The 22,616-nt window shown below is 38.4% G+C and overlaps 2 protein-coding genes and 1 pseudogene across 2 annotated transcripts; 2 read left to right on the top strand and 1 right to left on the bottom strand.

Annotated features, from left to right (window-relative positions):
• The first annotated feature begins 134 nt into the window (after positions 1-134).
• LOC139139831 (cation channel sperm-associated protein 4-like) lies at positions 135-4,640 on the top strand. Its single transcript, XM_070708768.1, has 7 exons — positions 135-247; positions 583-696; positions 1,329-1,410; positions 2,676-2,767; positions 3,396-3,503; positions 3,889-4,023; positions 4,322-4,640. Exons 1-7 carry the CDS (start codon positions 179-181, stop codon positions 4,577-4,579), a joined length of 858 nt encoding a protein of 285 aa, XP_070564869.1. The 5' UTR covers positions 135-178; the 3' UTR covers positions 4,580-4,640.
• Positions 4,641-9,578: 4,938 nt separating this feature from the next.
• LOC139139828 (2'-5'-oligoadenylate synthase 1A-like) lies at positions 9,579-14,560 on the bottom strand (annotated as a pseudogene).
• Positions 14,561-14,631: 71 nt separating this feature from the next.
• Positions 14,632-21,466, top strand: LOC139139829 (partner of Y14 and mago-like). Its single transcript, XM_070708766.1, has 3 exons — positions 14,632-14,768; positions 18,864-18,957; positions 20,455-21,466. The coding sequence occupies exons 1-3, from the start codon at positions 14,726-14,728 to the stop codon at positions 20,873-20,875; spliced, it is 558 nt and encodes a 185-aa protein (XP_070564867.1). The 5' UTR covers positions 14,632-14,725; the 3' UTR covers positions 20,876-21,466.
• The last annotated feature ends 1,150 nt before the right edge of the window (positions 21,467-22,616 follow it).

Here is a 22,616-nt window from a genome sequence, read left to right as displayed (position 1 = left end):
CCAGTTTTGTGGTGATAGGTGAATGGCATAATTATGTAATATTCATCAGAGCAGCTTCCAAATACTAGTAAGTATAGCTATTGAACAACAATGTCAAGCTGTTTCTCACATTCAGCTATAATTATCACCGAAGGATTGATCTTAACGTTTGCCCTCCATTTGATGGTATATTTCAGCGATGTTTTCTCTGTTCATCTGCGTCACTCAAGATGGTTGGATGGGAATATTCAATGATTTTCGAGAGAAGGTAGGGCCGTTCGCTGTCTCAATAACTTTAAGTTCAATTGTGTTGTATGTTTATAGTGTTAGTTACTATGATTCTGAACTAATCAAGACAAGGATGAAATTATTTCGATGGCATAATCTTGGTTCTAAGGCTGAAAATTCAGATACTGCACAATGGCATTGGAATCTCGAGCCCTGTCTGATTGCGTGTACTGGTTGTTTAAATTTGTGATATTAGTGTCGTATGCTTTAGTGATTTACGGCTTTCAAACAATCGTAAAACAAATGATATCTCAATTATACATATAACAAAAATGGGAAAATTTGTCTCACAATTCGTCTTACAATTCTGCCCAGAGTAAACAAGACGATTTCCTATTCGTCGTCGGCTGCATCTACTTTTTTATCTGCATTCTGATTGGTGCCTTCGTGTTTGCCAATTTGGTTGTTGCTGTCATGGTAACGAACTTGGTGAGTTGCTTATTCTTATTTTTGACTCTGATTTGTTATATGTCGAGTTCGTACGACTAATCGACAGGAGAATCTTATAAATCGATGTATTCAAGCTTAATAATCCGATATATCACAATTTGAATGTTATTGTATAAACGGGATTTACTTTACACAAGCCCTCAAAAATCTTGCTCAGCAAACAGGAGTAATGACAACTCTGTATTTTGATACATATACTTTCACATTGATCACGGTCCCTCTATCAACAGTCCCTCGTGAGTTATTCAGCTCCGGGACTATTCGCCCCATAGACGTGTGTACATAAGCGAGAAAAGACCCGGGTTTTTTCTCGCTTATGTACACATGTCTATTGGGCGAATAGTTCCAGAGCTGAATAGCTCACGAGGGACTGTGCTCCATCACTGAAATGTAGTGACCATGAATAGATGAAGTTATGTCTCTGAAGAGAAGTTTACGCCAAGTTGACAAGTCTTCTGTTATCGTCTGGCAAATCAAACACTGTACAACCAGATGCATTTTGTACACTACGCATCATATCAGTCTAACGATTGATTGTGTTTAAGTCGACCCATTCCACCTTTCACCTGTTAGTTTGTCGCTTGGAGTTAATGAGTGTTTCTGTTCTGAAGGATAAAGCAATGAAGGAAGTACAAGCAGAAAAGAAGAAGAACGAAGACACTCTTGCCACCAAACCTTCTGGCGATGAAAGTGGTAAAACCTTTTGTTATTACACACCACAAGTTCCAAGTGTTACCAGTCCTTATACTATAACATTAGTCATTAATCGACAGCTCAATATCTAATGCGCAACAGTACCGGAGTTGATTCATTACAATGAGCCGCGACTAGTTTACATAACCGTACTCGACTTTTGTCTGACTGATCATGCAATGAACAGGGCAGCCAACAGAGCTTGTTTGTAAAAAAGTATTCGCAGCTGGTTTCCCGGAGAGCGAAGGCATGTTTTTCTTCGTAACAACGGACTGTAAAAGGGTAGACAGGCAATATTTTGTCATCATCAGTGGTAAAAAATGAAATTTTTGTTCTGAGAAAAACTTCAAAGAACAAGTCCAGCCATCGGTATACGGGGATTGTTAAGGGAAACGGTTTTAAAACGACATGACGGGGAATGTATCGGGTACTTTTGGCCGGAAGAACACATTTTTGGAGCTTTTCAACTTGGAGGACAGAAGGAAGATTTCCCGCCCTCGTGGGCAATTTGGAGGGGAATTATTTGGGTGGCCGGGAAGAGTGAAATCGTAGCGAAGGGCAGTCGCAAACGGTTTCCACTGTCTTTGATTTTCGTCAAATTCGCAGTATCGAATATTTAGCGATTGAATTCAAACACGTGTTGGTGAACTTTGTCTTTAGTGAAATCACACTTGTCATTGCCACATTGCACATTCAAATACTCCAACTGTTATTATACCATATCTAAAAACAGAAACTTAAGAGATAAGAAGATCAAGACAATTGCAAACTTAGTACGTCTTGATATATCTTTACGAAACCTCAATTCACACTTTAGCAGGAAGTAGCCGACAAAGTTATATCTGCTTTCAATTGCGCGGGGGGGGGGGGTTCCCAGAAAGCAGGACAAAATCACATGACAGGGACGGGGTATTGGAGGGGTATTGAGATGAGGAGAGGACAGATGGGCTCACGGTGATTTTTCTGTTGGGAATGCAGCAACTTATGAGAGGTGGGAAATTGTCCAAATTATAGCACCGGGGCATTTTCAAACAACCTTCACCCCTGTAAGTTTATATTTGTTCCAGCTACCGTAGAATAGCATACTTGCATTATGAAAAGAAAACTAAAGTAGTCGGAATTTCCAAAATTATCTGGTTGGTGCCCCTGATTTTAGATGCATCCTAGGTTGGATTTTTTCGCTGTGCATATTATCCGTTGAATGGTATGAGTAGACGTTTCAATAGCGGACAACACTCACTGTTTAACATTTGTTTAATCCACAGAAGGGGCACATGACACGGACGTCCCCATCATCAGTGTCAATGAGGTCATCAAGTCTGTTGACCTATCATCGCAAAATCCTCTCCATAACGGGGTATGGCTGAAATATTTTTAAACGAAACTATATGTCAGACGATTTTGACAATATGCTCAAACGTTTTACAGAAATCATGAAGGCACTAGACACACCGATAGAGAAATTGTTTAAAAAATGGAATTTTTGAAGGTAATCGTTACAAAACAAACTCATAAGACTTTTCCTGGCCTTGCCGTCTTCAACAGAAGTTTTGCTCGAAATAACATAAGCTTACCATGCACAATCTAGAAATATGTATCATTCCTGTTATCTATTCGAAACAAAAAGATGGAGTGGTGAAATTCCATGTTAAATATTTGACTTGTCACTAGACATACAGCTTACGGTATATATTTTTGTCAGTTCAGATAGTACTGTTTTACGAGTATCACTATCACTTAATGTCATACCTTTTCAGCAACGTGACAACACTTTCCGTAATTCTACATTCAAGGCCTTTCTTCAGAAAGTTGAAAAACACGAATAATCTCTGTCAAGACGCAAGGGAACTTACACTGACGATAAATTTTGTCTCTTGTAGTATAACATAATTGATATGAAAACGACACATATGGGTTGAGATTTCCCATTGGTCCGCAATAAACGTTTACTAATTTCAACGCAATATCTACCATTGAGCACACAGGACTTTAAACACCTAACCCATGAGAAATTAGAAAGTTTACTTCTTGTGATGACAGCCTTGGAAGATAACATCGGTCGGTATAAGAATCTCCGGGAGGAGTTAGATGAGGTTAGCTGTACTCTCTTCTTTTCCCCTTGTTGGAGATTTGCTGTAAGGAGAGGTATAAATGAATATTTCTAATGCAATAAGATTCAGATTTGCCAAAAAAAGTTTGGTGTATCACATGATTAAAACTCGGGGTACTTCATTCAGAGGGAGAGAATAGGGAAAAGACGGTCCATAAACCCACCGCCTCAACGTCGCAACGAAACACGACATATATCCAGTCGAGTAATTTCTACATAAATAAATATTAGGTATTCTTGCATACCGCATAATCATGAACCTATGCTCGTTAGTCTGAAAATACACTCTTCATTTGGTGTCATATACGCACACAGGTATTTTCATATCGCTATCGATTATATTCTGTCAAACGTTTCTTATTGAACAGATATTTAATACAGTGTGGGACCTGAACTTGAAGGCTTTTGAAGACTCTTTTGACGAGGACGAGTGGCTCGATTCACCGCCGTCGTCTTCAACAGGTACACGCCATAGACCGTCAACCAATATGGGTTATATTGGTGTAAGTGATAAATTTTTTCACAATTATTTTGCGATCGTTTCACTTTAAGGCCCTGTAATGCAGGCACGAAAAAATAACTACTTGTATGAAATAAACATTACAGATACGAGAAATATACAGGTATGAAAAAAGTTACAGGTATGAAATAAAAATTACAGGTATGAAATAAAACTCCTAAGGCCTCATTGAGCCACCGTAAATTATACACATTTTGCCTTCCTGTGGGGAACTACATCTGTAACCGTGACTGTCGGTACATCACTTACTGTTGTCCTCTACTCTCTAATCTTTATCGCAGAAGCGAGGCGACATTCTCTCCAATTTATTGGCCTTGGAGAGAGACACAGGCTTTACGTCGAAGACTGCATCAAAAATCGGAGACGTCATTCAACAGAGTGCTAGATTAATCGACCAAAGCATGTACGGGCCGATGCCAGAGAGAAAATCAAGTTTCATTGGCCGCGCAAAGCTTGCCAAAAACGCAGCGAGAAAGACACAAAAAACAAGTGAAGCTTCATCAGCACCAACACGATCACCGCCACCTTCTTCTGACTAAACAGTAAAGTGCAAAAGGCATTCTGTTGCTAACAACGCAAATAGAGCGCTTCAAAAAGTTGAAAAAACATATCATGCACTTTGAGGAACTACGAGCACGATTGGAACTAATTTGGGATAATTGGATGTGAAGTAATATCTTTAAAATCTGCAAATGTAAGCTCATCTGCTTTTCTTTTTACGCTCCACACTTGTTTTTATGAGTAATTTGAAATATTGGGACATTCAGCTATAGGGCACCTAACATTTCGAGAAATTTGCTTGAATAAACCACAGTCCCTCCACACAGTGGAGGGACTTTAAATAAACGAAGACACTTGTTTTCATATTTGGCAAGAACGCTGCATAGTATAGTAACGCAACGAAGATAACACAACATGTTAAACAACAGCGTGCAAAACTGACCATGTGGACGAGGAAAGGCAACCTGCAATTATAACCGTAGTGTTTTTCCTCATCCGCTGCACCGGCGCTCGGAGTGTTCATGGCAAAGATACAGTACAACCTCCATGGGCACTCCAGCGCCAGAGATTAAGCGTTGTGAAGTTGTGTGATGAATCCACGAAAGAGGTTTCTGATGATTAGTTGGACAATTAAATCACTTAACACCCCGCAATCCATTACTCTTTCAACTTTTTTCTTACGAGTCAAAGCTGTTCCCTCACGAAAATAGCAGTGCACAGTACAATAAATTACCCACAATTCTCTTTGATTTGTATCCTTGAAGGTTACTTTTCTTATAACTTTTTCAGTTCTGCATATAAGCAATAATATGCAGCATCATAATAGTTTTTAAATAATATCTAGTAAAAGTACGTTTAGATATTTAGGTGAAAGTTTCCAAATAACCATTAAACAACCACAAAAGTCACATTCTGTAGGTACTACAAATGCCATACTTTTTAGTCAGCAAGTTATGACGAACTGAAGGGGTCATTCTCTGAGAAAACTTAGAATGCAAATTTCTTTTGTCATTTCCATCGGAAGAAATCAATATCTTTTTGTTTAAAAAAAAAAAACAGGTGCAACTAGTCTCCCTACTTTCCATCACATTCTGTATGGCTGATGACACAATCAGTGAAAAATTTTACAAAAATGCTATCTCCTCTCTCAATCTTGCATAATTTTCCAAATCATTTAAAATGAGGATTGAGACGAATGGTAAAAGTACGTTTTCAGAATTTTTATAACTCGTCTATGAATTTGTCTACACATGGGAGACCTGGTAGACTTCTCTGGGGAATCTCCGAGGATACACATCATAATGAATTGTGGGAAATCTACAGTACTGTGGACTGCCTAGTCTGGTGCATGGTGTTCAACAACAATCTGTAAGACTCCTATTGGCTCACTTACCGACAGAGGGCGTGTGACTATCGAACGCCAGTTGTGCTTTTTTCCATGATGTTGCTGCAACCCTACTAACACTAATCTGTTTGAAAGATATAGTAGTAAATACTAAGCTGTAAATAGATCAACAACAACAATTAAAATCACACTGCAATGGCCTTGCAATTTTTTAAAGAAGTTATTTCATGCTATTTAACATATAACTATATTTCTGTATACACATAATACTTCATGTTTTTGTGCATATCAAGTCAACACTCATGCACCATAAACAAAAGAAATGACGATTACAATGCATTCCTTTCAGCCAACGTTTATTTCAGACAACACTTGATGAGTTGTAAAGTTAAAAATATGCAACTGTGTTGTGACAATAATTGACCTGATAAACTGTGTCAATGATTAGAATCACTTAAAGGTCTGGTTTAAGTACAACTAAGAATACAAATGAAGTAAAATATGGGACTTCAAGGTCATGGTGAAGACAACACACAGAAAAATGAGTTTTTCTGACGAGCCAATCACAATACTGAAACAGGAGCTACGTGCATTGTGGGTTGAAAGTTGTAAAATATACTTCAATTTTCAGATCAAAGATAGCTTTTCCAACCTGTGACTTCCGAGATAAAGTTTGAAAAGTTTTTGAACCTGCCAATGTTTGGATGTGGCATGGTGGATACCATCCAAGCACTGGGCTACACCACTGTGTATGTTGGCAATCATGCAATGAATAAGTGGATATCAAAGAGCTTTTGGAATCCTTCTTCATGCCAGGTGACATGGTTCAAGCAATAATAGCCAGGGAGTTTACATGGGCGTAAAGCAAGTTGTACTACAGTTCCATATTATACTTGGAGAGCTGTTGCTATTGATGTACTGTGAAATACAACCAGAGACAATTGTATTCTCAACAAATCCTCACAGCTCCCTTGTTGTGGAGAGTAAAAAGTAAATACATATTTTTAGTGCAAAACAATCTGACATCACCTGCAAAATTACACCAAGGTATAAGTTTTACTTAGCTTACCAGGAAAATTTGAATACACAAGATTCACTTATTTGTGTCATTAAAAGTGGCAGTGAAATATTTTGAAAGTTGGTACATGTACTCAGTGTCTCTGAAGCCCATTCCATGGCCAGGCTATCCATGGTTAAATCAGGCCGTTAGTCAGACCATTCCATGGTTAAGTCAGACCATTCCATGGTTAAGTCAGGCCATTCCATGGTTAAATCAGGCTGTTAGTCAGACCATTCCATGGTTAAGTCAGACCATTCCATGGTTAAGTCAGGCCGTTAGTCAGACCATTCCATGGTTAAGTCAGACCATTCCATGGTTAAGTCAGGCCATTCCATGGTTAAATGAGGCCATCCATGGTTACGACAGGCCATCTGTTGATGCAGATATGTCTTTGACATAATTTAAATTATCAATTTACAGTTTTTTGTATATATATATATATATATATATATATAAAGCTTCAATAGATATGAAAATATGGACTATTTTCTCAATGCCCCTTCGAATCAATGGCAGCCTAAAGGAAAACATTCTTTTGTAATGCCCCTTACAGTCAAATATCTTCAGTTTCATATCATGAGATGGAATATCAGTGAGCGATCTGATTAAAACAAGATGTAGAGATGTTTACGTTTCACATTTGTTTTGAACTGTTCTTGTTGTGTTTGTGTCACCTCTCTAGTGAAGTGACTATCAACTAGCAATAATACCAAAGAACAAGCAAATGTGGAAACATCACATTCTCTACATCTGATTTTAATCAGATTTTGTTGAATAATATATTAAATATATTTTCACTTTTTAAAAAGATGGGACATGTCTTTCTATCAATACTTTCATGTCCGTCAAGTTGTCAGCATTTCAGCTTTGCAAGCACAGTAACTTATTGTATTTTTTACAGTGAGCATCGTCGCACCCACATCCCAATCCCATTTATAAATAGTTGCATCCCATTCCAAATCCCATTTCCCTTTGAGGAGTTCAAAAATTTCAAAGAAAAGAGAGATTGTACAAAACTTTACTGGAGAAAGGTTTATACTGAACACTGGCATTGTTCAGATCGAACTTTTAAGTGAAGTTAGGAAACTTTATCTTTGAACTGAATACTTGTTAAGTATATGCCACAACACTATGTACTTGCTAGATTTTATCACACTGCTCCAAACAAGTGCAAAGGTAGGTCCACTGTACCACACTGTAAGAGGTCGCTTGCTCATTCACTAGCAACACTGCACTTCTTAACCTCTGACATGCATTTCTAATAACTACATCCAACCTGTTAATTCACTGAGAACGATACAAACATTTCAAAATTAGCTTGTGTCCCAATTATTACTGAAACTGATTTAGATAAAGTGCATGCATTTTGGATACTGTTAAAATGACAGTTGTCTTGAAAAAGTTACCTTAATCCAAATATTCTACAGATGTATACAAGATGAAATGAAACACAAATAACACAACCTTTGACATCTGTAATATAGTTGCTTTGTCTACTTTGAACACTGTGTGTGCTACTCAAGAATTTTTTGTAACAAAATGCTGTCACAACAATCAGATAGATTCTGACACAGAGACAAACATGGCAGTGATTAGTTTTGAGTACGTAGTCAACTCTGTTACTGGACAAACTAGGCTATGAAAGCAAACCTATGCAAGTAATATCAAGTACAACCAACCAACATTAATCAAATATCACTAGATGATTTCACTAGGTTATGCAATGTTTGATAAAAGTCTCCAATCTGTGCAGAAAAAACACCATTTATAAGATGATAACAACAAACTAGCATGTGTGTGCATCTTTCATTTTAGAGTTCAAATGTGGAAAGTTGCCAAGTATGAAGCCATTACTTTTAACCTCACCACATTCCACTATGGCAAGATATTCACAGAGCAGTCTTGATGGTAATGAGGGCCATAAATGCTCTGTATTTGAAGAAAGGAGACAAAAGTGACATCAAAACAGTCTTTGCATGTCACAATATGCTATTTTCAAGTGCAAACCCTTCTGTTTGCTTTAACTGTTAGCACGTACACCCAGCTCATTCACATTATAACACAATATCGCCCATTGATTCCTCTGCTGTGCATCCCTCCATCCTGAGAACTACGACAGAGTAGGCACCTAACTCACTCACATGTGTGGAAATGAACATCCCCATTCTGCATTCATTACACCTCTGTCAGTGTAATCTACACATGCACATTTCACATTGACTTCATATATACATTACAACCCTGGTTTGGTCTAAAATAAAACATGCAACTGTCTAGGTGAGAATTTAAAATGTTTAAAGACCAACTCTATGAAACACTGAACCTTGGAAAAAATGTCAATTTGCTCTAATGAGCTGAAATACATGAACTAAAATAATAAATCAACAGCTTTGTCTAGGGCTATGCTAAAGCAAGTTTCCTTTAGGTGAGGTCAAATGTCAGATGAAACATGTGTTATACCGGTACTGTCTATCTGTCTCCCAGCTCACAAAGTGCCTTACCATGGACAGACAGTAAAAGTCTAAATGTTAGTACACCTTGTTTGCTTGTTTGTCACATTGTGACTCCATTCTTCTGGGATTCCTCACACAGAGATAAATCTGACCTCACCGTCTACAAGAAATACGTCAACTCAATTCCACACTCCTAAGTTTTGCCAGCACATTTCAATCCAGTTATTTTGTGTGGATGGATGGACTTTTCCACATGGCAAATCTTTCAGGGGAAATGATTACAAAGTGCCTGGTTTAATTACTGGCCAAATACTGGTACCTAGTAAAGAGTATTTTGTTGGCTGAAAGGTCCGTGTTGAGTTAGACCCAACTCTTGAACAGGTATTTCTTGAGAGTGTCTTGGGCCACACTTTCTACCTCTCTCCATGCAGTGCAGTCAGCTGCTACATTGTGAGTAGGGTTTGCTGGATCAAGTACTATGGGTCTGTTAGGAACAATAAAGCAAATAAGATGGTATTAGGTAATGAGATAAGCTTTGAATTTCCTCGATTCTCTAAAAACGTTTCCTTTTTCAGTGAACAACATTTCTGTTGACAACCACAGTATATTATGATTGTCTTTTTGTGACAAGTTATCAAAATCTTATTTTAATCCTGATTGTCAATAGTCAACACTGAAATTACCAGCAGATTTCTCAAATCTAGAAAAGAGATGGTGCAAGGTCACCATAATAATCAAAACTTTCACAACTTTCTAATTTGAGTGGAGCACTCTGAAGGCGTTTTATTGTTCTGATTGATACTATACTAGGGAGTCTATCACAAGACTGGTGTGCACCACTATGCTAGGGAGTCTACAACAAGACAGGTGTGTACCAATACACTGTGCTATGATATGCTCAATTAGTTTAGAATGCATCTGTACTCTCTGGCTCAGATTACACGCATGCTAGTGACATTTTATTCAATCTCGGTATGTAAAACTCAGTTGGCCATTGCAATGCAAAGTTCCTCAAAAAACATCACTAGTTTATCAATTTCTTGAGATTTGCATCTAACTGCAGGTTCAAAGGTTGACAGATGGTATTTAAATAGCCTGTTTGAAAGATGTTATAAAAAGATTATGCCATTGAAATTGATGTCACTGGTCTTGGTTGATGGTTATGCTATGTTTGCTTTGAAATTGTCAAAAATAAATTCTGTATATTCAAATGGAAAATTTATCATCAAAATGTGAATGTTAGAAGTATATACTTTAGTAACCAGGAGAGTAGTCTTTTGACAAACATCGACATCATTATATGATTCTTGAAACCTGTCAAGTACATATTACTTGGGTGGTGGTTTTTAGGAACAAAAAGGGTTTCCAACCAAAGTTATTGAAAAATTACCAATATTGCTAATTTGTCATGTTTTGACAAAATTAAGCCCTAAAGGAAACTTTTGGCCAAAAATGATGAATACAATATTGGTAATTTTGTCAAAATCTTAATGTATTTGAACTCGCTCCTACTTTGTTATCAATAAAGCAAACAACAACAAATTTAGAAGAATGCTAGATGATGAGGATTGAAAAACTGCCTATCCAATAGGCCATTAATCAATGGATGTTGAGGTAAAGGCAAACTTGGTAGAGCAACAACAAGATTCAGTATGACAACATTTTTGAAACTGTCGAATTCTATTGAGATTTGTAAATATTCCTCTGACCTAATCCTGCAGTATGTGTCATCAAGTACATACCTCCTCATTTTAAATTTCCTCATGGAGTCCCTGGCAACACTCTTGTCATAGTTTTCATACCACACGATGAACATGGACCTGTTGTCCACTAGTTTTTCCAGAACAGCACGGAATCCTAGAGCCAGCTGGAATTCCTCCGGATGTCCTGCCTCTTCCCAAGCACGGACCACCACCAGCTCAATCAGATATGCTGATGGAAGTTTTCTTCCCAGTCTGCTGATCCTCTGATCATCAAAGGATTCATTGCGCCAGTATTTCACCAGTTGGATCAATTTCTTCACCTGCATACTTCTTGGACCAATGAAATCCACTTGTAAAGACACGAGAGATGAGTTGTATGTTTCTCTGTCATCATCTTTTATGTTCAGCATCTTTCTGTACAGTCTCCTCTTCTCATCTGGTGAGAAAGTTTGTGATAAGAAATATTCAAATTTCTACATCTGGAGATGTATTTACTGTAGCCAAGAGTGACTTACATTGTGGAATGTAGTTGACAACAAATTCATGCACTGATCTACCCAAAAATAAACAGAAATTTTTTACAGCACTTTCAGGAATTCAATTTACAAGAGTGATAGAAATGGAAATATATTTCAATAATGCTCTGATAATAACTACGATTGGGTGTTCCAACTAAAAGCTGCAGCAAAACGCACAGAACATAAATGAAAAACCAAATAAGTTAGACTTTCCGTCAGCAGCAGACAAAAGTACTTTTAGCAATAAATGGAAAATGGTAGTAATATTCTTACACACCTCTTCTTGCGTGATCATGCAATAATCTGTAAGAGGGCTGAAGTTCAATCTTGAATCGACTGTCACCATCAGCCATATTGATGTCAAAAGTGACATTGTTGGCAGTTTCTTTCAAGTTGGAAATCTTGTCCCTCCATTCACTTGAATTCTCCAAGGCTTTTTTGAGTTGACCAGCAACATTACTCACTTTATTGGTGTAATCTTCCATGCTCTTAAAATCATTGGCGTAAACAACCAAGATTACATCTACCTTGTCTTTGACTGTGGTGCCTTTGCCGACAGAGCCACACTGTGGAGAAAAAGGCAATCAATGAAAGACGGCTAACTGACACTGCCAGACAGGGATAAATTGGGCGACAACACAGTTCTTGATTGGTAAAGTCAAGAAAATGGTATATGTGACCTTGTTTTTCACCAATTAACTTTATAGTAACAATTCATCTGCGGAAAGTTACATGAATAAATGGGTCGGTTGAAATTTAGAACAAGTTGAATTTCCTGGTACATGAATTAGCTGATTAGACAATAACTATCAGAGCATTCTGGGACGAAACAAATGCCAGAGGGTGGCATAGTGCTTGGCAAAGGAATGTAAGAAGAGTGAAAAAGTCATATAAACAGAGTTGTGACACCACTGGTTGGCCTGACTAAAAATAATCATCCTACTTTACATAAGCAAATGCATTTGTAGATAAATAGATCCATTTCTCTCACTGACTACCCTGCTTGTAGCTCATGTAAACAGACATAAATGATTACAGAGCAAGTTTTGACAAAGCTTACAAATATAAATGGACCAACATTACATTTTGCAGAAAATTCTGGATGTGACTCACGGTAGAAATTTATTGAGCAAAAATAGAACAAGCGTAAGGAGTTCTCTGCTTCTCCTGTGTGCAACTGTGTGATTCTGGAAAATGTAGCCAAAAGATAAACCTAAGTCGGTATTGCATCCTATGTGCTCTGTGCTGTACAAATTCAATGACAGCCAATAGCTGCAGAAGGTGCGTTCTGGGAATAAGTGATCAACATGACAGATCTGAGTCCCCGAAGACTTTTAGAAAATAGTAAGTGATAACTTCTGCTGAAAAGAATTGGATACTTACTTCTTTGATATTGGTGACAGCAAGATTGACATCTTTGCTTTTGATAAAAGTGATGACATCATTGACAACTTGTCTGCATTTTTCAGAGTAGTCTTTTGGTGCCTGCACTGACTCTGTTACAAAGTCTTCCAAAGATACAAATGTCTGTCCCAATAGTTCAGATGGCTTTGCTTTTGCTAGCACCAGAAAAAGATAGTTCACAAAGAACTAATTAGTTGAAAGACTTCTGCTTCTGAGACTTTTCATTCAAAGTAATTTACAGTCAATGAGATATTTCAATAATCTAGTTGTAGACAGATTTTCCCTAAATTTCAAATTGTGTTTTTTCATTGTGTGAAAAATTCATGCTGACCCTATCTCATTACCAAAGTTCCAAAATGCCCTCTCCTAACAGTGTGATTTTACCCTCCCAGGCCCAATGGAGATCCAAACAGTCAAATCCTCCTTTGAGGTTTTTTTAAAGTTGCCCGCTTAGGAAAAGAATAACGTTTGTCAACTTGCTGATGGAAAAAAATTGTTTCCTTGCATTTCTTGCAAAAGGCATTATTTGGATTCCAGATGTGTAACTCTTTGTTTTATTTCTTACTGGGTATAAATTCATGAAAACATCACAAAACAGAGCATGACTTCGGCATTAGGGGAGTTGTTTTGACGGGATTCTGTGAATTTTATACACAATGTGCTTTGGGACAGAATTCTTAAATAACATTCTTTACACAAAACACTTATTTGTTCCATGCTACTGTTCTTGTTTACATACTTATTTCACAAAGATTTAAATTAAATCTCTTCTATGTGTTTAAAGTCATTTCCCAGATAGCCTGATGTAGGATCATCAGATGGCAAAGCAGGAAGATGTAGAGGGGCACTGAAACAAATGAAGGGCCAACCTCAGCACATCTCAACCTTTGATTTCATAGATTGCGGAAAACTTTATACGTAGACGACGGGACGTGTGCTACACGACCATGAAAATCACTGTAGGTACTGTCAAAGGTCATTTTGAAAATATAGAGTATGCAGGTAAATCACAGCACTGGTCTAGTATACACGTAGCACTGCAGGCTTATTCGGAAAACACGTGACCAATTTATGGAAACAGGTGAGTGGAGGGTACAAGTGTTGGACACGCTACAGGTGACTGGATGGATGGATGTCAGTACCTCTTGTTCTGGTATTGGCGTTTCTTTGCTTGTCATCGTTGCACTCGACCAGTCTATGGTGATCTGCTGTGTAGTCTGGGATGTTCTCCTTGCAGGTTGGACACTTTATTTGGCGAAAACGGAGTGTTTCTCCATGGATACGACGAGCATGATTCCTGTAGTCAAACTGGAAGAGGAACTTTTGGAGACATAGCCGACAGACGATGGCGCACTGCTCCGGGTGCCTTTGGCGGATGTGTTTGGTGAGCTCAGCGATCTCTACCTCCTCTTGACACCCCTTCAGGTAGCACCGAAGAGGCGTGTCCTGCTTTCTGTGGCGGGCCCGAGTGTGTAATACAACATCCGAGAGGGAACTGAAAGCATCGTGGCAATTGTGACAACTGTACGCAGCCATTGGCTTGGATTTTCAGAGTGGGTGTCCTATGACAAATTAGTAAACACGTGGTAGAAGGGCCAGACACATGAGCCAGACTCTATGGCCGGGGAACCCCTTGACCTTTAATGGGAATTCCCTCTTTCACGTGACTATTACGAGAACAACGCGAGAGTTAAAGAGAAAATGGCGGCGGCCGATGCCAGCAACATTGTCAGAGACGAAAATGGTAAGATGAGTGATAGCAAGAACGATGATTTCTGTTAGACCTAAGTTTTCGTTAGTTTATGACGAACAATGGAAAAAAACTGTGCTATATTGGTCGTGCATGTTGATGTAAAACTTCAGTCATGAAGTGACAAGGGACCAGTCTTTCTGAATGGTCTGCGAACTTCGTGAGACTTTGTCAAAGAAATGCATCCACAACTTATGGCACAAGCGGACTGTAATAGACGGTCGCTTCCCAAACATAATTGAACACTTAAACCGACTAGCAGATTTACACGCGTGTTGTCCTACAAAAAAAAAAAAAACTGACGACTTTCCGAGTCCAAGCCACTCGCCCGTCCTCCTAGCTGTAGCTCGAGGGTTTGCTGGGTATTTGTGTCGGACGGCAAAACCACAGGTCCGTGGAGTTGCCGTCCGAGAGGTCCTACTAATTACTGCCCGTGACTGCCCGTAGCTGCCCGAGGACTGCCCGAGGACTGCCCGAGGAAAAAGTGAGCCAAATTTCGCCAATTTTAACACTAGGCCAATAGGTTCAGTTTATATCATGCCCAGCCAACCAAAAATATCATTGATTTGGCGTTAACCTGATGTTTTCTCCAGCGGTTTTGAACTCTGAAGACGGCCCCGCGCTCGAAGGACATCCGCCAGCTTGATAGTGAGATCATACCATTTAGTCCGAGAGGTGGTACAATAACCTCGCTGAGTGCGTACAGCTTGATAGCCTACCACCCTTGCACTGAATGGTATGATCTCACAATCAAGATGGGGACGTCTTTCTCGTCGAAAGCCCAGCATCTTTCGGGTTCTAAAGCGCTAAAGAAAACACTAAATCAATGATATTTTGGTTAGCCAGGCATAATATAAGTTCAAGCTATTGGCTTAGTGTTAAAATTGGCGAAATTTGGCCTACTTGCTCCTCGGGCAGTCCTCGGGCAGTTCTCGGGCAGTCCTCGGGCAGCTACGGGCAGTTACGGGCAGTAATTAGCAGACCGCGTCCGAGATGTCCGAAATGTACATAGAGAGAAGGGGAAGGTTTGACACGATTTTGCCCTCCGGAATCCTGTAGACGATAAAAATTCACGTATATCAACGCATGCAGTAAAAAAAACTGCTGTCCTTCGATAGGTAAATACCTTTGGTATTTAATGTCCAACTCTGAGACTCGTTCATCATAAGTCACACTTTTGGCCCCAAACTCCTGGTTAGGTACATCATCAAGGTATTACCATGGAGGTACCTCCATGGTATTACGTACGTCAGACATTTTGAATGGGACTAATTACCCATAGTTTAGCGCGGATTAATTGGCGTTTTATTTGAACTCGTGACCTTTGCTAAAATACTTTCTAAAATACCAACTAACGATGGTAAAGGATCCGACTTAGGTTTGTTCAAAACGCAACGCTGGACGTTGTACACCGGTATCTGTATCACGTTTGATAGCGGATTTAAATTTAGCGCTTGTGGGTCACAGGTTCATGTGGAATGCTAATGAGAACCGCACTGCTGCTGTACGTAACAGCCTGATGACCGGGGTAACTAGAGAGTTTTTGGCCGATGTTGAGACTAAATGCTGGTTTGCCCACTTGAAACTTTAGCGTTAAAGGCAAGAGGTATTTTGCTATTGGCGTAGACCTTTTATTTGACTCTAAACTCCATATTTGTTTTGATTCACGGTCCGACAAGCAAAATTGTGTCAAACCTTCCTTTTCTCTCTATGCATGTACATCTTCAACTCTGGGCACCTGTGGGCAAAACCAGTGTGTCAGACGGCAAAACCTTATCTGGTCTTGCCGTCCGACCCACAGGCATGGCAAAACCTCGAGCTGCAATACTGCAGGTACCGTCCTCCGTGTCGACTCGGTCCATATCATTCGTCCATACACCTCGCAACAGAACCAGGTTGGTCACCCACACACAGTCGTTTGTGGTTGGATACATGGTAATAGCTGCTGTGGTATGCATTAATATGGGAAGTTGGGAAAAAGAACGTCTGCTATACGCACATATTGCAGAGTTCGGAGATTTACCTCACAAAAAGCCACAATTTATTCAATAAAATAGAGCAGTAGCTCTAGGTTTTGCCTGGGTATTTGCCATCTGACCCAAATACCCAGGCAAACCCTCAAGCCACAGCTCTGCAGCTATCAATAAACCAGCACTGTCTACTACATCCCTGAATTCATACCTGCAATGCTCTTTGCGTCAAAAATGATCTTCTTTGCATTTTAGGTGTGATTTCTCATTCTTACTGGGACCCGCGCTTTCAACCTGAAATGCGCACTTTCTTACAACAGCAGCAGATAATTTGCATCAAAGCTGCGTTGCCTCACACAACTTCATACCAACACTACCTCGTCCCAAGTATTACCTCAACTTGATCAACCCACACCACTTCGCCGTAATTACCACCTGGTACCAAAACCATTTTGCCCCAAGTGCCAGGTCATTCCAACACCACAATGGGTCATAGTCTAATGTTTTTACATGTAACTTTGAGGCATAATTTGGCTACCATGAATCTTGTATCCTCTCAAACAACATAAATGGTAGAATTAGAAATAAAAGATTTAGGTAAATTTGCCAGCAAAACCACATTCACATGTACATTTATTGTCCTATGAGTAATAGTCATTAGTGTGGTGAAAGTGTCTGGCTATGACAATGCTGTCTCCCAACACATGTTTATGGCTTGTAGAAGTTACGACTGGTGCCTTGCACAGAATCTTATGATGTCAGTTTCTAGAAGTGTGTTCGCTTTAAAGACTCTGGGCATGGGATAGATGAAATCTCCATGGGTATTGGTGTCCTATTTTAATCCTCTTTCTACCAGAATCCATAGAAATAAATGCCGCTTGGGAGAAAGAGGATTAAGCTTTAGTGGTTTGCTACATTTTTTTGGTGAGGTGAAGTTATTTTTTGGGGGTGAAGTGACTTGTGGGTGAAGTGTTTTTCGTATAAGGTGTTTTGGTGTGAAATTGTATATGGTGCGATTTGATTTTGGTGAAGTATCTGGCAAACCACAGTCCCTCCATGTGGACAACTTTAGCATAGTGCCATGCCACTTCAGACAAAGTACCAGATTGTACCAAAACCACTTTGCCCCAAGTACAAGCTGATCCCTAAACCATCTTGGATGGGTCTCATGTGTAAATGTAACTTTGATTCATACTTGGAAGAATGCTACCACTGATGCCTTGCATGACGTCAGTTTCTAAAAATGTGTTAACTTTCAAGACTTTTGTCGGGGAAATAGATAAGTGATGAAATCTTCATGAACACTGGTCGGTTGTTTTCAGCTTTTCCGGTTTGCAACACTTTGGGAAGAAGTTGAGTTGTTTTCAGACAAAATGATTTAAAGGCAAAGTGACTCTTTTCGGCGAAGAAGTTTTGGTACAATGTAGATTTGGTGTGAATTGATATGGGATGAGGTAGTGTACCGGTAGTGTGACTTTTTTAATGCGATGTGTGTTGAAGTCAATTTTGCCAATCGCACTAACCCAGGTTACCCCACACATACCATACAATATCAACATAAAAACCATTTCATCCCAAAACCTCGTCCTAAGTACTACAGGTAGTACCTTACCCAATACCACTTCACCCAAAGTTTCACCTCGTACCAAAACCACTTTGGCCCAAGTACCTGTTCACCCAAAACCACTGTTGGCCTCAATGTGATGTTTTTTCCATGTTATATGGACCTCCATGTACCATTACCTAATGTGAACCTTGTCATTCACTTGCTGAGAATTTACATTGTAAATGTTGCTCCAATCTGTCATTCATAGGTTTGAAAGTTGCAGATTGTAACATGTCACAGATTAGGACTTCACTCTTGCAGTGCTACTTGTATGACAGGCTTTTGTTCTGCTTTTAGGTCATTCCCTGCCTCTCGTGTACGGTTCTTGCATTTGTAAGCCTGAATGTATAAAGTAATTGGAACACTCATTTGTCACAGTGGTTATTTGCATTCTTGTTTTGATTTCTGCCAAATTATGTTCTGTGTATGCTGATTATAACCACACCTTGTTAAATATGTGTAATGCTGTATGATGATGAAGTCTAATATAGGCATGTCATGATGACATTCCAGGTGCTTTTATTCCGGCAACACAGAGGCCGGATGGATCATGGAGGAAAGCCAGAAGAGTGAAAGAAGGCTATGTACCACAGGAAGATGTACCATTGTAAGTATGTTGTAATTGTCGCTGCTCCCATGTGCTGGTGGTATCCTAGCTTTATTTTCAATGAATGATTCTTTCTATGGTGGCCTGTAGTTCACTTTCACATTGAATTAATAAGAAACTGAGATAGTATGTGCCTCAGTTTATACAGATATTCAAAGTCTCAAAGTTTACAGTACTGAATTTGTATGAAGCTTCGTGAACTGAAGCATGTTGAAGAAATTACATGAACTGTTCACTGTCTTGTTTTTGTGAAAATCCACAATTCTATTTTCCTCCATACACACTAACACATGGATAGCAGCTGTTTTGATTTCAAATAATGGTATTAGTTATGTTAATCTGTGTCTCTAGTAGTAAAATTTGCACATTGACTCCTGATGTGTATTCTTGAATAAGAAAGAGAATGGTTTAATTGACAATGGAAATGTTTAGCAAAGTTTACATCTTCATTTTCGGCGCCTGTACTATCTTTATGTGTTTTAAGCCTTTTAATCCTCAGTATAAACTTATGTCATAAATTTACCACTTAAAAGACAAAGAATGTTATACCAGTATGTATTTTGTATATTTCATGTATTTTAAGGGACATCTGAAACTTTTTATACTTGCCATATTGTTTTTGTGTGTACCTTTCTAATTCAAACCTTATAAATCTTTGTTTCCTGCGTAATTTTTAATCTGGTGAGACAAGTGTCAGTCTCTCCAATCTCATGATGAATGTATCTCTGTATTGTACCACAAAGCTACTTTGGATCATCATGTCTACATGTATATTCACAAAAATTGAAATTTATACATCGTGAGGGAAATGCAATATGGGTTATACACAGGCTCTTTACAGCCCCGGAAAGTCCTTAAATTTTAAAGCCTCCTGGAAAAGTCATTGAAAATGAAATGGAGTTCTGGAAAGTCCAAGAAAATTGATCATCCACCCACAGCTTTGAAAAATGCTGAGATGATCTGCTCTGATATAAATATGATATATAAAATCATACCGTGTATGTGTGTGTGTGTGTGTGTGTGTGTGTGTGTGTGTGTGTGTGTGTGTGTGTGTGTGTATATATATATATATATATATATATATATATATATATATATATATATATATATATATATATATATATATATATATGTATGTATATATATATACTGTATACAGGGTCCATATACTCAAAGTTACAAGGACATTAAAAGATAATTTCAAAATTTTCCGAGACTTTTTGAGATCAAAAAACACCATTTTCCAGATAGAATTTTTACTCTCTCTCTCTCTCTCTCTCTCTCTCTCTCTCTCTCTCTCTCTCTCTCTCTCTCTCTCTCTCTCTCTCTATATATATATATATATTAATGGTGTTTTGATCTCAAGAAGTCTTGGAAAGTTTTTGAAATTATCTTTTAAAGTCCTTGTAACTTTGAGTATATGGACCCTGTATACAGTACAGCTTAGTGCCTTAAGAAATTTGCAACTTTCAAAACTGTTAATTTTCTTTGATTCAGGTATGAGAGTAAAGGCAAACAGTGGATGAACAGTAAACCTAAGCTGCCTCCAGGGTATGTGGAAGAACCAACAGAGGAACCAAAGCAAGCCAAATCCAAGGCAGCCAAGAAAAATGAGAAGAGGAAATTGAAAAAACAGGAAAAGAAATTATCTGCTTTACAGTGTGAGAATGAAGATGAGATGCACCAACTTGCAAAGGAATTGGATACAACAACAATATCAGCCACCCAGGGTAATATGGGTGCAGAGACCAAAGATCCTTCTAAAAGGATAAAAAACATCAAAAAGAAACTCAGACAGATTGAAGAGCTCCAGGATAAAATTTCATCGGGAGAAATCAGCAACCCTACCCAAGAACAATTACAAAAAATTGCCAGAAAAGAAGAGTTAGAGGATGAACTTCTCTTATTGGAAGATTAAGGAAATGAATTAATAAATAATTTCACACATCAATGTGTTCACTTTTGGCTGGTCACTGGAAAAATACACTGGCTTTTCTCTCATGTTTGGCCGGTTATTTTCTCATAAAACAATTTTTTAATCTGTGAAGGTGATACATCTCTGAATTCCATTGTCTCTTGGTTTCCTTTTCTGTTACAAATGCCACCAATGTAAAAAAGTTTTGAACAACCTGTCTATACATTCAAATCAATACTCTGAGTAGAAAAAAATATGAAATTTGTGAAGTAGATTGTCACACTAGATTCACATACCATTCTCTTCTGTGAATTTCACAGTGACACAGAGATAACATGATGGTTTGTACATACTCTTTTGTAACCAAACTCAATTTTATATATAATCCACATACTCTACAGTTCAATTCCAAATTGCTAGATCATTTCACACAAACAAAATATATTTCTTACAATACAAACCAACCAGAAAAGAAACTTGTCAAGCATGTAACCCAACCCCATTGTAGCTGTGTATGACTCATGATGTTACTGATTAGTAATTGAATATGTCAGTATTTCTCTTTATATTCAATAAACTTTATATTGAAAGTAAGTATTTGTTTTGTTTCAAATGAATAGGAAGAGTGGCTGTCACAGAATGTTGATGAGCAGGCTAGTCATATAGTCCTCTATAAATACGCTCAACATCATTTCACAAAGCTCATGAATTGTGTGTAGTGTAATTAAATATTTTGAATTCACAAAAAATACAGTGGTTTCAATCAGGTTCGAACTCACAACGTACGGCACCCAGTCACCTAGTGGAGAAACCACAAACAAAACCGCTTGGCAAAATCCCCAATCTCAAAAAGATTGGTTCAATAACCAACCTTAGTTGTTACAAATTTTCTGACTGCAATCCCTCCACTCGCTGTAGAGTTTGTGAAGCACTCACACTCGTACGCTCACTATCACACATCGCACACAAACATTATCGAAGTGAAGCAATGAATACATTGCTTAAACTGGGCGAAAGACAGCCTCGGAGACAAATCTTTCCACCAGCAGAGCTATCAACCCAGGGTAGAAAATACGGTGGTTTCAATTGGGTTCAAACTCCCAACGTAAGAAAATCCCAGACAGTAGATGGGATTTTCTTTATATGCCTTTGTTTTTTTTTAATGCGCTCTTAAAGGTGTTAGATGAAGGTGCTTTTTAAGGAATTTTAATTATCACGCCATATAATTTGAATGGAGCCTCCAAGATTAAATCGCAGACACGGTTTTGAAGGATATTGTCAAGGCTTGTCAATGAAGAAATTCTAACCGGAAATCTTGCAGCGTGTTTGCATAAGGCGGAAAAAAACCGTTTTTTTGAAGCTTCAGCAAAACGCTTGTCACGTGACTCTTATGCAAATAATGACCGTGTACTGTGCTTGGTCGGATAGCTCTATATCAGGGCTTTCAGAAAATGTATACTTTACTGGGGTTTGGGACGTGTTCAATTGAGAAAAAAATAAAAATCTGAAAGTGTCTAAAAGGTGTGTAGCTACCTTAAGCAAATTGGCAAATCATGCCTGCCAGTTCAAAGTTTTGTTTTTTCAACTTGGAATTGTTTGTTTCAAAGCCTCTGACATCTGTTCAAATCTTTACAGGAAGTTCAAATTATGTGCAGGTAAATCTATTGTAATTCAAATTAACATGCATTTATTGCATGTATTTAGCTGGCATGTGTGTTTTACAAAGTATACAAACGATGATGAA

This window comes from Ptychodera flava, chromosome 9 (assembly GCF_041260155.1).
Source record: "Ptychodera flava strain L36383 chromosome 9, AS_Pfla_20210202, whole genome shotgun sequence".
Lineage (NCBI taxonomy): Eukaryota > Metazoa > Hemichordata > Enteropneusta > Ptychoderidae > Ptychodera > Ptychodera flava.
This window is presented reverse-complemented; position numbering and strand designations above follow the sequence as displayed.

Bases quoted from the DNA above. Each gene is read 5' to 3' on its own strand.
- LOC139139831 (XM_070708768.1), top strand. From the start codon at position 179: ATGTTTTCTCTGTTCATCTGCGTCACTCAAGATGGTTGGATGGGAATA. The intron at 1,411-2,675 runs GTAAAACCTTTT...TTTAATCCACAG, and splicing joins ACCTTCTGGCGATGAAAGTG to AAGGGGCACATGACACGGAC. The intron at 2,768-3,395 runs GTATGGCTGAAA...TTGAGCACACAG, and splicing joins AAAATCCTCTCCATAACGGG to GACTTTAAACACCTAACCCA.
- LOC139139829 (XM_070708766.1), top strand. From the start codon at position 14,726: ATGGCGGCGGCCGATGCCAGCAACATTGTCAGAGACGAAAATG. The intron at 14,769-18,863 runs GTAAGATGAGTG...ATGACATTCCAG, and splicing joins CATTGTCAGAGACGAAAATG to GTGCTTTTATTCCGGCAACA. The intron at 18,958-20,454 runs GTAAGTATGTTG...TCTTTGATTCAG, and splicing joins CCACAGGAAGATGTACCATT to GTATGAGAGTAAAGGCAAAC.